The sequence below is a fragment of the Eschrichtius robustus genome, chromosome 7 (genome assembly GCF_028021215.1).
Source record: "Eschrichtius robustus isolate mEscRob2 chromosome 7, mEscRob2.pri, whole genome shotgun sequence".
Lineage (NCBI taxonomy): Eukaryota > Metazoa > Chordata > Mammalia > Artiodactyla > Eschrichtiidae > Eschrichtius > Eschrichtius robustus.
This window is the reverse complement of record NC_090830.1, coordinates 9,653,342-9,668,245: the sequence shown is the minus strand read 5'-3', so window position 1 is coordinate 9,668,245 and position 14,904 is coordinate 9,653,342. Positions and strand designations below refer to the sequence as shown.

Below are 14,904 nucleotides of genomic sequence, written 5' to 3'. Positions count from 1 at the left end.
TGCAGGGCAGAAAGTGAGACACAGATGTAGAGAACAAACGTATGGACACCAAGGGGGGAAAGCAGCGGCGGGTGGTGGTGGTGGTGTGATGAATTGGGAGATTGGGATTGACATGCATACACTGATTTGTATAAAATGGATGACTAATAAGAACCTGCTGTATAAAAAAATAAAATTCAAAAATTCAAAAAAAAAATAGTGAACAGCCATTAATCGACAATTGGCAGTTTCAGTGGAGAAAGCATATAAACAGCATTAGCGAGAGCTACTGCATTACTTCCTGGGGTACCCACTTATCACCCAGGACCCCTTCTCTCCCTTACCTAGTCTTTTGTCTCCCTCTTCTACACTTGTTTTTTCTCTGCTCCTCTTTCCTCCCTCTATCCTTTTCTCTATTCACTTTCCTTCCTCTCTTCATCTTTCCTACAGCCTCATGTCTCTAGTTTATCATAACATTGGAAGTGAAGTATTTCTTAGGATTTGATGCTTTTATTAAATGAACAATTATATTTTCTGCTTTAAGAGTAAGTGATCCATATATATGGAATCTAAAAGAAAAAAAAAAAGGTCCTGTCCCAGGGGCAGGACAGGAATAAAGACGCAGAAGTAGAGAATGGACTCGAGGCCATGGGGAGGGGGAAGGGTAAGCTGGGACGAAGTGAGAGAGTAGCCTGGACATATATACACTACCAAATGTAAAATAGATAGCTAGTGGGAAGCAGCCGCATAGCACAGGGAGATCAGCTCAGTGCTTTGTGACCACCTAAAAGGGGTGGGATAGGGAGGGTGGGAGGGAGACGCAAGAGGGAGGGGATATGGGGAGATATAGTATACGTATAGATGATTCACTTTGTTATACAGTAGAAACTAACACAACATTGTAAAGCAATTATACTCCAATAAAGATGTTAAAAAAAAAAGGTCTTCCCTAGTGACACAGTGGTTAGGAATCCACCTGCCAACGCAGGGGACACGGGTTCGAGCCCTGGTCGGGAAGATCCCACATGCCGCGGAGCAACAAAGCCCGTGCGCCACAACTATTGAGCCTGCGCTCTAGAACCTGCGAGCCACAACTACTGAAGCCTGCACGCCTAGAGCCCGTGCTCCGCAACGAGAGGCCACCACAGTGAGAAGCCCGCGCACCGCAACGAACAGTAGCCCCCATTCGCCACAACTAGAGAAAGCCCACGCACAGTAATGATGACCCAGCACAGCCAAAAAAAAGATGTTAAAAAAAAAAAAAAGAAAAAAAGAGTAAGTGATCATAGGAAAGGTCTGAAAGGATACCTTCCAAACTCTGTACTACGGAAAAGAAAAAGTGTGTGGGGGCAGGTAGGGGTGGGGGAAGCGTTCCCTTTTTACTTTATGTAACTTTTGCATTGTTTCAATTTTTATAAAACCTTGTATAATAAAAACATTTAAGTTGAAAATGGAAAAGTTATGAGGTAAAAGTAGTAAAAGAGGCAAAGGGTAAGAAGCCATGCACACCTTCTTCACACCCCGATTATCTTGCCCAAGCAGTTTCAGGATGAATTTGGGAGGACTATCGGCCATACTGTGAGCGCACATCTGAGAGCAGCCCATTCATTCAAACGTCCTAAGTCTCTCCGGTTCTGAGAAATGCCTAAAGAGATGGCTCTAGACCAGGAAATTCAAGCTCCTAAATCAATCCTGGTCTAAAGAAAGCATTAGAATGGCACGTCAATCACAGGGCTGCTCCCAGGCTTTGAGTCCTCATTGAGAACCGATTGAGGATATGCCTAATAATTTTATATTGAATAACCTCCAACTATGTACGACAATGCTGTCCCGTAGAACTATAACAACAGCCATGTATGTAATTAAAATCTTTTTCTAATAAAAATTTGTAATGTTTTCTAATATCCACATTTTAAAAAGTAAAAGGTATACATGCACTGCAGTACATCAACAATTTGTTTTGTGATGCAAGAGTTAAAGTAGTTCTACCAAAACAATCAGGTTCTCTTTAATGGCAAAAATATTTTATACTGCTTCAGTTTTTAAATGGAAATGAACTAAAACGACATAAAATGTAAAATTTAGTTTCACACCAGCCACATTTCATGCGCTCAACAGCCTGACGTGGCAAAGTGGCAACCTAACTTTCTGGTACTTCTCTGCCGCCTTCTGAATCGGAGTGCCGTGCATCCATCGGCACTTGGGCATCACCTGGGAGTCCCACCCACGACTTACAGAATCAGAACCTGCATTTAACAAGGCTCCTAGGCGATTTGTATGCGTACTGAAGTCGGAGAAGCACGCTACGAGCCACTGGTTCTGAAAGTGGCTGCATACTGGAATCATCTGGAGAGCTTAAAAAAAAAACCAACGCCTGGGTCCGAATTCCAAAGACCGTGACAACTGGTATGGGACAGGGCCTGGGCATTCAGATTTTTACCAGTTCCCCAGGAACCTCTAGTATATATGGATTGCTCATATTATTCTAATTTATTTTGTATATAGCTCCTAGTTTAGGGCCTGGCACATATCAGGCAGTCAACAAATGACAGTAATTATATAAAACGTGGAAATCTTGAGACCTAACTATGAGCTAATCTTATACTTTTGATCATTCAAATTAAGCAAAAATATAAAATAGTTGAAAATTTTCTCAACATATGATTACAAAGGTATCTTGTAAACAACTTCTAAAAGCATGAAAATGTACCAAAAACCCACCTCGGCTGGGTGCCAGAGGATTTAAAGGACGATAAACAGATCGAGGCCTGAAAAAGAAAATACACAACTCAAACGTAAAATGGTTTGACGTTTTGATGTCATTTTTTCCAAGAGAAACAAGTATTCCCCTTCTTTCACCCTCCCTCTAGTCAATCCTCCTCCGTCCCCTACCCCCTCCAGTTACTTGAAACAGTTTTCTTCGTAGATGCTGTTCCACACTCTCCACGCAGAGGACCCTTTATAGCCAGTGTAACGCTCAGGGTTCAACAAAAGGTCTACATACTGAGCAGCTGGAGATCTCTCATCTGAACAAGAAACAATTCATAAAACCATCCACATTTCACTATTTATCTAAAATTTACCATTACAAAGCAAACAGGACTATCCAAAGGTTAGAGAAATGCTACGCTTTCAAGTCATCTCCAACTTAAACGGTAGAGTGGTTAGCACACTTGTGACTGTCCTTGACCCAGGACTTAATAATAACTTGAACTTGAGACAGGAAAAATAACCGCTCCCTTTCTTTTGGACGCTCAATGCCCTCTTACGTAATGTAACAGGCTTTACCCTCATTAGAGGCATTAATCATTTCTTACGTTTTAACCACTAGGACTGAAAAGACCTAACAGAATCATAACCTGTTCTTAATATTTTACGTGATTGCCCCCCTAAGTATATATCTACCTAAACACACACTTGAAACATTTATTTTGTTTGCATATATTGTATCTAAAAAAAAAAAAAAAAAAGATTTCCCTGATACTTTCTGCTTGGACTTAGGAAGTAAATGGTGCAGTAATTTTGTGATTCAAATTCGATCATTCATAGAGTTACACAATGTTGTAGTAAAAAAAAAAAAAGTTACAAATTTATTTTTACCAATGTTAATATATTGGTTAACATATTAATTGGTTAACATATTGGTGAGTAGGCACAACTTCAAGAATTTATTAACACATTTAAAATTAAATAACCATTTTCTGTGTTGAAACTCAAATTAGTATTTACTAGATCTCCACTATTTGGACAACATTTTGATAGAGATCTCTGCGGGATACAAAAGATAAAGAAAAGTGGTCTTAACGGTCACGTTCTGGGTAGAAAAGGGAAGCACACGCTTTGCTATCTACAGAAAAATTATAATGACTATGCTTCACAAATCTATGCTAATACCACCTATAAGCTGAAATGCTATGTGTGTTGGCGTGGATGTATTCTTTTACGTAAATGTTTCCTAATTTTTGGTGTCACGGTATTAAATCAATGGTATATAGACACCTGACTTGAAACAGGGACAAACACGGCCATTAAAATATGGCCCCTCTCGCTTTCATTACCTATCAGTCAAAAATATTCATTGGCCGTTCAATGACCGTAGACTGAGATGGTCCATAACCTTAAGGGAAGAAAGCCCAGCATCCTGATCCATGCCTTTCAAAAACTACCCGATACTTTTGTGATGTATAAAGAGTACAAAGATAATCATAACTTATCATTACTAAATGAGTGGTATCTAACTTACAGACAATGAAAACATGATTTTGAAGAATCCTGGCTCTATTTCCAGCACTAACATTACACAGATATTCCACTAAATAAGTTAAAGCACAGAAAACGTTAACTTACAGATGGATGAACAGAAACTGTCGAAGGACATTTATTGATCAGGACTTAAAACAATAATTTAAAAAATCTTAATTGAAAAATAAAAACTCAAATCATTTAGTTAATAAAATATGGATTTTACAGTAAAATTTTAAGTTTTACAATTCACTAATTTCTGTTGTATAGTTTAAATTTCTTTGAGTTGTTCTCAATTAAGTTCACTTGCAAAATTGACTCAGTTATGTATATAAGCTTTAGAAATACTAATTAAATATGTACCCAGACATATACATGTATATACACGTGTATAAAGAACATGTGTGCACGCACATAAGCCTACACTTACATACAGTCATTTATGAATGTGAAGACTGAATTAGTATCAACCTCTTCACCCAATTAAACTAAACAACCAACAAAGAAAAAAAAACAACCCTGGATTCAAATATTAAAGTACATGGATTTAAAATATACTCTAAGGGAGTAGAAAGTCACATGAGTAAAATCAATTATATCAGTTTTTAAAGTACTTAAGTAAACTTACGTACTTAATGCTCTTAGTGTGTATTCCCTTAATTCCCAAATCAAGTTGTTTTAAAAATTTTTATACTTTTTCAAATCATGAAAAAGGTGTTTTGTTAACCTGATACAGAACGTATCAGCAAACTATGGCCCACAGGCCAAGTCTGGTCTGCTGTGTACTTTTGTAAAGAAAGTTTTATGGGAACACAAGTCATGTTCATTTGCTTATGTGCCACTTTCACATTATTATGGCAGAGTTGAGTAGTTGCAAGAGAGACCGTATGGTTCACAAAGCCTAAAATATTTACTGTCTGCCCAATTTACAGAAGAAAAAGTTTGTCACCCCCTGACCTATACTGACAAGAATTTCATGACACCCACAGTGAGGAACGTATGTGGGAGAAAGCATGCACAGGCTGAGGTTCCCTATAAACACACACACCCATCCTTAGTCCCAGGGCCACCTGTGACATGATCATAATTAAATTGTTCCCAAACGATAACTTCTTTCCATTTGTACAGCCGTATCATACGTTCAGGTAATGCTCTTGGATCCCTACACTAAGTCCTTCCCTCAAAAAGTTTTCTCTTTTTCCTCCCTCTACAAACCTGCTCCAAAGTTATTCTTTCTTTTTGACCGTGCTAACCAACACCTAAGGATTCAAAGAATTTCTACTGAATCAAAATACCTAATTCTGGGAATTCCAACTTGAACCAATATTTTTTCCTCCTCCTCAAGTACACCTTTTTTCCCCAGTTGAATTTTCTTTTCACTGTCCTAACTTAGTGTTAGTGTTACGAGGCCACACTGCATGCTCTACGGTGCCAGGCATCCTTCCCACCTTCTAACCCATATATCTCTTAATACGTAATGGTTGCATAGAACAACTTAGCGTGCAAGCTTTTTGCTTATGGACACAGACAAAAAATATTAGGTTACGGACTCAGGATTGAGTCTACAAGCCTCCATCTCCAACTGCTACCCCAAACTGCTACTAACTCACTATTAAAACATAATTTCCTCAGTCAAGGAGAATCTATAGTTTATAAAGTATCCAAGTAATTCTGATACACAGCCAGATTTAGAAACTAGTGTTTTAAGCAATATTTTTAATGTATTAATGAACCTGTTTTAAGGGGAAAAATAAAAGTAAAAATCTATCACACTGTTCAGGTTATTTATGAACTAACTACTTCATTGAGCAAATATTTACTGGGCATGAACCATGGCCAGGCAGTGTTCTAGGTACTAGGGATACAGTTGTGAAGAAAAAGACATGGTCCTTGCTCTCAAGTCGCTCACAATCTAGATGAAGACAGACAACACACAGATAAACTAAATAATGTTTCTCACATAGTTCTTAGTACTCTGGGAGCAGGCAGCAGTGCAAAGAGATAGAGCGTGAAAGTGGTTACTCTTTTATGACAGCAGGCTTCTCTGAGGAGGTGACATTTGAGCAGAAACCTGAAGCAAAGGAAGCAGCAAGCCAAGCATAACAACAATATCAAAAAAAAAAAAAAATAGAGGTAGGGAGAGCAGCTTACCTTAAACCACTGAATTATTTAAAAACCTATTATTTGATCTATGAGGATCATCTTCCTTTCAAATGACAAAACCAAAAACAAAACAGCAGAGAGCAGGGGTGTTTGACTATATTCCAATAAACTGGGGTGAATATTCTTTAGATTTTTTGTTTTAATCTAATGATTTTATTTTATTTTTAAATATTTATTTATTTATTTAGCTGCGTCGGGTCTTAGTTGCAGCATGCGGGATCTAGTTCCCTGACCAGTGATCGAACCCAGGCCCCCTGCACTGGGAGCACAGAGTCCTAGCCACTGGACCACCAGGGAAGTCCCTAATCTAATGATTTTAGAATACTGAAATAACTAAACAATGACTCCAAAGCTACTCTGATAGTATTTTTTTTAAACTGTAGGTAAAAATCTTTGGGACACACATGAACATTACTACCCAGGAGAATCGTGGTAATCCAACTAGTAGCATGGTTTCACGTGTTTAAGAATTACATAAAATATAAAAACAGGGGTTCCCCTCGTGGCGCAGCAGTTAGTAATCCGCCTGCCAGTGCAGGGGACACGGGTTCGAGCCCTGGTCCAGGAAGATCTCACATGCCGCGGAGCAACTAGGCCCGTGCGCCACAACTACTGAGCCTGCGCTCTACAGCCCACGAGCCACAACTACTGAGCCCACGTGCCACAACTACTGAAGCCCATGCGCCTAGAGCCCATGCTCCACAACAAGAGAAGCCACCACAGTGAGAAGCCTGCACACCACAACAAAGAGTAGCCCCCGCTCACCACAACTAGAGAAAGCCCGCACGCAGCAACGAAGACCCAATGCAGCCAAAAATTAATTAATTAATTTTAAAAATATAAAAACAACTAGTTATTTTAATATGTAATCCTAAAAATTTTAAAGGATGATTTTATGGAAATTTTTATAGGACACCTCTTCCACTTTTACGATTTAAGAAGCTACTATTGAAAAATTAATTAAGACTATTTATACTGATGACAGGTAATAGAACACCTCAATTTAATCATAGCAAGTAAACTCTACAATTGAGTAGTATTTTTTACTAAATACCTAAAGAGAAATATATATTCACAGAAATGATTTTTTAATCTGAAAACCTGTTAAATAAGCACTATCCAGAATATTTTAATAAAAGAATACATAAGAAGTTGGAAAGAAGTGACTATGAGTGTTAAACACTCAAATATAATTAGATTGACAACCATAAAGCAAATGAAAGAGTAGTCAGCCATGTGAGTGCTTACCCAGGTACAACGGCTTGCTCTGAAAAAACCGTTGCCAATTCTAAATACCATAATAGGGGTATTTATGAATTGCCCATTATCATATCGAAAAAAAACTTTGTTCAGATGTCTTAACAATTTCCTTGCTGAAACCATATAAAACATGGTAATAACACTCCCTCTCCCAGCATCTTCTCAATTTACCATACTATTGTAGAAGCGACCTGTAATTTATTCCATTACAGACTGCATTAAAAACACAATTCTACATAAGAATCTTTTAAAAATCTTTAGAAAGCAAACCACGCTAGATGCTTTAAAAATTCAGAAGAACTTCTGCTTCCTGTTTTCAGTTATGCATGGTTGAACCCCAAATTCTTTTCTACCATCACAAAATAACAATACCAAGGTAAAAGGTAAAGAGAGGCCAAATGAATGACTTAAGCCTACTCAACACAATTACTGGGAGTATTCTCCCATAGATAAAAAATTTTGAGTCACGTCAATTATCTTCTGTTAAAAGAAGTGGTAGTTATTACTGAACTACCATTTGTTCCATTTCAGGGGACTCTTGGAAAGAGGGCTGTGGGGAAGTCAAATTATAGAGTCCTCCACGATATCGGAAGATGTCTTTATGTTAGTTTGTTGAGACCTCCAACTAATTCGAGTGTGAACATTTCTGTAACATGGTCACAGACCTATAACTAAGTGGCTTGAATTAGAGGTCCATAGGAGGTGGGGTGTCACAGTGGAAAGAAGACAGGTTTGGGATTCAGTCAGATCTGGGACTGAATCCTGTCTCAGCCTCTTGCTACTGTGCGATCTTGGGCAAGTTACTTTGTCTTTTTGAGACTCAGTTTCCCCAGATATAAAATAATACACACCTATTAGGGTAGTTGTAAAGCTAAGAAATAACGTACTTAAGGCACTTAGCACAGGGCCTGGAACATCGGTTCTCAATAAACACCATTATGAATAATAAGATCCACATACAACATCCTGTGTCTTTAAGCTATAACTCTGACTGTAACTTCACTGATTTAAGGGTCTTAAAAGGGTTAAAGTTAAAATAATGTAATTACAATAGTTTCTTTTATTACCATCAAGTTCACAAAAGTGATCCTGTGAATCATCATATCTTGCCCAGTCAATGAAAGCTTCTCTGCTTTGATTACTATGGGAAGGAGGAATAAAAAAGAAAAAGGATTAAATCTGGAGTTGAAAACTTTAACACTGTATTCTAGTGTACTAAAAATAGATAATCTGAGATCACGTCTTTATTAATTAGATGGTGTTACAAATTCAGTTAGCAGTCACACGAAGGAATGATTAAAACAAGTTATACAAAAGACAGATATTTATTTCTGTGAGTGATTTATATTTCTTAACTATATTAAAACTATTTTAGCCCTAGTTCAATGATAACTACTTTGACCAGAAAACTAATTTACAAATATATATAAGATGTAGTTAAACACGAAATTCAGGCTGGCCTTTTTAGTTGACTTAGAAATTGCAGTTAACTATGTATTATTTTTTCCTAAAGTAGGAATTAAGTTTACTTTCATAATTCTTTTAATTCATATTGCTTCTCTACTTATACAACCCAAAATACTAAAAAATGCATTTCTAGGATCTTCCATCCAATGTGCTACTCCCCTAGTAACACCAATGTCACTTTCATCACAGCATATCATTCATTTTACACATTACGTCACATTTAACAAAATCTATGATCAAGATTTCTCTTTTTTTAATAAACTTATTTATTTTATTTATTTATTTTTGGCTGCGTTGGGTCTTCATTGCTGCGCACAGGCTTTCTCTAGTTGCGGCAAGCGGGGGCTACTCTTCGTTGTGGTGCACGGGCTTCTCATTGTGGTGGTTTCTCTTGTTGCACAGCACAGGCTCTAGGCGCGTGGGCTTCAGTAGTTGTGCCTTGCAGGCTCAGTAGCTGTGGCTCGTGGGCTCTAGAGCGCAGGCTCAGTAGTTGTGGCGCACGGGCCGAGTTGCTCCGCGGCACGTGGGATCTTCCCGGACCAGGGCTCGAACCCGTGTCCCCTGCATTTGGCAGGCAGATGCTTAACCACCGCACCACCAGGGAAGTCCTATGATCAAGATTTCTGACCTGTAGAACTGATAAAGGAACAACTACACTCATTCAAATAAACTTTGACCTATATTCGCTTTAACCTATATTCAGACCTTCTCTGTCTTAAATACATGATGGTAGCATATATACCCATCTTTATTCCCTACACTAAAGGAAAAAAAATGAGGCAAAAAAAAACAAAAAAAAAATGATGTACCAAGTATAAATCAGGTATTCGTAAATGTGGTACTGTCACAGCCAATAATTTATTTTGTATTTGAGGAGCTGCTGCATAGCATAACGACTGCAGGAAGTATATAAGGCTGGTCGCACTACGACAACTTTACCAATAAAAATTTCCAGTTCAATTTACCATGGGATTTTTTTTTCTCCTATGGGAATATATAATTAACTTCATAAAAGTTAATGGAAAATTTTATATCATAGGTGACTCACTTGAAATATATGATGCCATAAAACAAGAATGCCTAAGTTCTAGTTAGAGCTAAAATGGTAACTACAGTTATGTTTAATCAGATAAGTCTTCTGCTGAAAATAGTAAAGAACAAAGCAGTTTTGATATAAATGCCTACTTTCTTATTAGCAATATGACTAACTTAGAGGAACTTTTAGCACACTTATTTGATGAAGTTTTCTGGATTGTTTCATCTAACCCTTGCCTAAAGCCATGGTAGCAGAAAAGATATGGAATGTTAATCTAATGCTAATAGAGCTGGCCCAGTTTGGTTTATAAACAAGTTATAAGGAACCTTAGAGATCATCTAGTCCAGCTTTTCTAAAAGGCAGTTTGAAGATGGATGCCACGGTACTTACAGAAGAATCTCCTGGGCTTAACCTAGGGCTTTCTTACAGAAGAATCTCCTGGGCTTAACCTAGGGCTTTCTTACAGAAGAATCTCCTGGGCTTAACCTAGGGCTTTCTTACAGAAGAATCTCCTGGGCTTAACCTAGGGCTTTCTATCAAGACAGTGCTGTGAGTTAACGTAGTCGCCTTTGAAGTGGGAAACAGGGACAGGAAGGGATGGGATGGAGGGATTACACTGGGGCATGAGAAAACTCTGGGGAGTGCAGACATAACCATCTTGATTGTGCTGATTTTTGTGAATGTACACCTGGCAAAACATCACATTGCACACTTTGAATAGGCGCAGTGTACTGTGTCAATTACACTTCCATAAAGCTGTTTAAAAATGACACTACTGAGGGCTTCCCTGGTGGCGCAGTGGTTGAGAATCTGCCTGCCAATGCAGGGGACACGGGTTCAAGCCCTGGTCTGGGAAGATCCCACATGTCGCGGAGCAACTAGGCCCGTGAGCCACAACTGCTAAGCTTGCGCGTCTGGAGCCTGTGCTCCGCAACAAGAGAGGCCGCGACAGTGAGAGGCCCGTGCACCGCGATGAAGAGTGGCCCCCGCTTGCCGCAACTAGAGAAAGCCCTCGCACAGAAACAAAGACCCAACACAGCCGAAAATAAATAAATAAATAAATAAATTTACAATGTCCCCAATTCCTCTACCTTTAAAAAAAAAAAAAAAAAAATTACACTACCGATTGTCGGAGAAGTTGTGGAATGAGGAACTCCTGTACACTACTACTAGCGGCAATGTATTTTGGTACACTCATTTTGGAAAACCATTTTGACAGTTCTTAATTCCACTCCTAGGTATATTCTCCACAGAAATGCATACCAAATGTACCAGCAAATATCCACCTAAATATTTTGTGAAATGGCCAAGACATCCAGCATAATATTATTCAACATAATGTTGCATAAAATAAGCCAGATACAAAAGAATACACCTATATTATTCCATGTATATAAATGAGCAAAACTAATCTTTACTAACATAACTCAAAATCATGATTAACTCTGGAAGGTGGTAATGGCTAGGAAAGTACATAATGTGATCTTCTGGGTAGCAAGTATATTGTTCTGGATGGTGGCTAAAAGAGTTGGTTCACTTTGTAAAATTAAATTAGCCTTTATACTTAAGATTTGTATACTTTATTATGTGTGTGTTAAACTTAAACTGAAGTTATTAATTTTTTAAACTTTTAACAACAAAAATCCATAAGCAAAATTAAAAAACAAGCCCTAACAACCCATACAGGCAACAAAGAATTATTATCAGATTATATGAAGAATGCCTACAGAATAATTTAAAAATGCATCCCTTCCCCAATGGAGGAAAAGATAGCAAAGAATATTAACAGGCAATTTACCGCAAAATCTTATGATAACTTAAGGCCCAGTCCCTGGATCACTCCTCTATTTATATTCTCTCCTTGGTAATCTCACTCAGGTTTATGGTTTTTAAATATCACACATTCATTGAATGACTCCCACATTTTATCACCAGCCCAGACCCCTCCCCTGAAATTGAGACTTGTATATCCAACTGCCTGCTGGACATTTCACAGGCAGCTCAAACTTAACAAGTCCAAGGTTGAACTAAAATTTCCCATCAAACTTGCTCCTCCGGTAGGTGTCCCCAGGTCAGTAAATGGCAGCTCCATTTTTTTTTACAACCAAATCTTGTAATCATTCTTAGCTCCTGTCTGTTTTCATACCCTAAATCCAATCCTTCAGCAAATACGCTCAGCTCTACCTTCAAAATCTATCCAGAATCTGACCACCTCTCATCATTCCCACTGCTATGACCCCAGCCTAAACCACCATCACGTCTTACAAGGATTACTACAATAACCACATAAAGCAGGCTTCCACGACATAACACCTGGCTCTCCAACACACTCTCTCAAAATCCTCCAATGACTTTTCATTCCACTCAGTTTTAAAAGCAATATTCATAATAAGTGTCTTCAAGATGCTACAAGATCTCCACCCCACCCTACTCCTGCCCCATCCCATCCCTAGCATCTTCTGATTTTGTCTTCTATTGCTTTGTCCTTGTTCACTATACTCCAGCCACACTGGCCTTGTGCTTCCTCAAGCAGTCTAGGCAAGCTCCGGCCTCAGGGCCTTTTACTAACCAATATGCATGCCTGGACTACTGTTCCCCACCCCCTACCTGCCCAGGCAGCCATATTATGACTCAGGCCTTCATGAGCACTTTGCCTGTTATCACAGGCAAATTGTTGGCCTTCTTGGACCAACAATTTAAAACAGTGCAACCACCTTCACCCCTAGCCCTCTCTTTCCCTCTTCCCTGCATTATTTTTCTGCCTGGCACTCATCATCATTTTATTACTTAGCACTAACTTTGTTTCTTGCACATCTCTGACTAGGATTAAGCTGCAGGAGGGCTGGAATTTGTTTCCCACTTACACCACTATAATCCTAGAATAGCACCTGGCATATTGTAGGCGTTCATTTGTTGAATGAATAAGAAACCGGAATGCCCAATAAACAGAGGAAAAAATGCCCAAACTCACTAATAATCAACAAAATATACTTAAGCAAAAATGAGATACTATTTTGCACTTATCAAACATTACCAATTTTTGGCAAGGTTGTGGAGAACAAAGCAAATTCTCAGTGCTGGAGGCCATACATAGCCACACAAGTGTTTTAGAAAGCCATCAGGCAATATGAAGAACAGCTGCAAGAGGGCAAGCCTAGGGTTCAGCAATTTTATTTCCAGTGTATACAAAAAACATTATCAAGGATGCTCAAGGTGGCACAATTTGTAGAAGTAAAAAATTTGAAACAACCTAAATGGCCATCAGTAGGGGAACAGATAAGCAAAATATGGCATATTTATATGATGAAAACCATTTATCGGCTAAAAAAACATAGAGATTTGTCTCATTCTAACATGGATATATCTAGAAATCAAAATGTGCAGTGTAAAAAGAGAGTTGCAGAATGTTAATTATCACATTATATCATTTACATAAAGGAAAAATAAAATCATATACACAAACTATATATATATATAAATTAAAAACAAAAACATGGACTTGGATACATACCAAATTCAGTTATCTCTAAGGAAAGAGGGAAGAAAACAGGATTGGGGAATAAACATAGGGGATTTCAAATTCATCTTTGGCATTTCTCTTTTCTCATAAACATGGTAGAAAATGTTAACATTTATTCATTTGGAGTAGAGGATATATGGGTGTTTATTATATTATCCTTTCTACTTTTCTATATTAGAATTTTTCGTCAATAAATAAGATACATAAAACTACTAACTTTATTGTCTTTAACAATTATAGTACATAATGACAAATCTTAACAGGGAAATTAAAAAGAATTTCTGTAATATTCCCTTCCCCACTCACAACTGCAGATCTGCTCAGTCATTTTATACTGCATAATCTGAGACCACTTACAAATTATTCATGTTGGCCTTCAAAAGCAGGTTTGTACTTAGAGCAAATGAAGAAAAGTCAACAGAAAAAAAAAATCTATGAACCGTTAACAGTTTATGTTAACAGAAACCTTTATCATTCAAAATGTAACATACAGATTGAATTACTATTTTAAAAAGACTAAGAGATTCAAGTTCCTTTTCCCATAATAATCAGGAAGAATGGACCCATAAACCCTGCTAAATGAGAAATCACCTAAATTTTTCCTTTTTAATAGTCATTACTGATGACTTAGAAATTTAAGAACGAATCAGCTAAGAGGAAGCAAAGCTATCATGAAATTTAGGATAAAGAATAACTTTTTCCTTTCAAAGATTAGTTGAAACTTTAATGTTTAATCAAAATCACAAGGAAAACCAAAGATTTCTAACATAAATAAACAAGGGAATATTTTCTTAATACTACTAAAATGAAATTTACCTTAATGTGCTGTTAATTGCTCCCAGTTTACTAGCTTGTTCACAATCTTCTAATTCTCTGGTATTGTTTGCCACTTTCAAGTACTGAAAAGAAATTCATAATATGTAAGTTTAGTAACAATTATTACCTTTGTCTTTATTTCAGGTTCCTTTGGCAGAAGAGTCGATTTGTCAATGATGATGTATACTAAATATAGATACATCCTATCATCAGAATCCCTAACACATGGAAGAAATGCAAATGAAAATGTGTCACAAATTTCCACCTAATAAATAAGCAAAGACATTAAAAATGTAGCAATTTGCATTGGTATGTTGGTGATGATGTGAACTGAGAAGACCCTCTTGGGAAAGTAATTTAACAATATTTATGTAGAGCTGTAAATATGAATAAACCCTTGAGCCAGCAGTCCCACTGCTGA

General features: G+C 37.6%; 1 protein-coding gene across 2 annotated transcripts in view; it reads right to left on the bottom strand.

Moving 5' to 3' along the window:
- ERO1B (endoplasmic reticulum oxidoreductase 1 beta) overlaps positions 1 to 14,904 on the bottom strand; it is a 63,367-nt gene that overhangs the window by 22,962 nt on the left and 25,501 nt on the right. For both annotated transcript variants that reach the window (XM_068547563.1, XM_068547564.1), the window contains exons 5-8: positions 14,484 to 14,566; positions 8,712 to 8,785; positions 2,885 to 3,005; positions 2,701 to 2,747 (exon numbers count right to left, since the gene is read on the bottom strand). In XM_068547563.1, the coding sequence (XP_068403664.1) occupies positions 2,701 to 2,747; positions 2,885 to 3,005; positions 8,712 to 8,785; positions 14,484 to 14,566 (325 nt within the window). The remainder of the gene's footprint in view (positions 1 to 2,700; positions 2,748 to 2,884; positions 3,006 to 8,711; positions 8,786 to 14,483; positions 14,567 to 14,904) is intronic.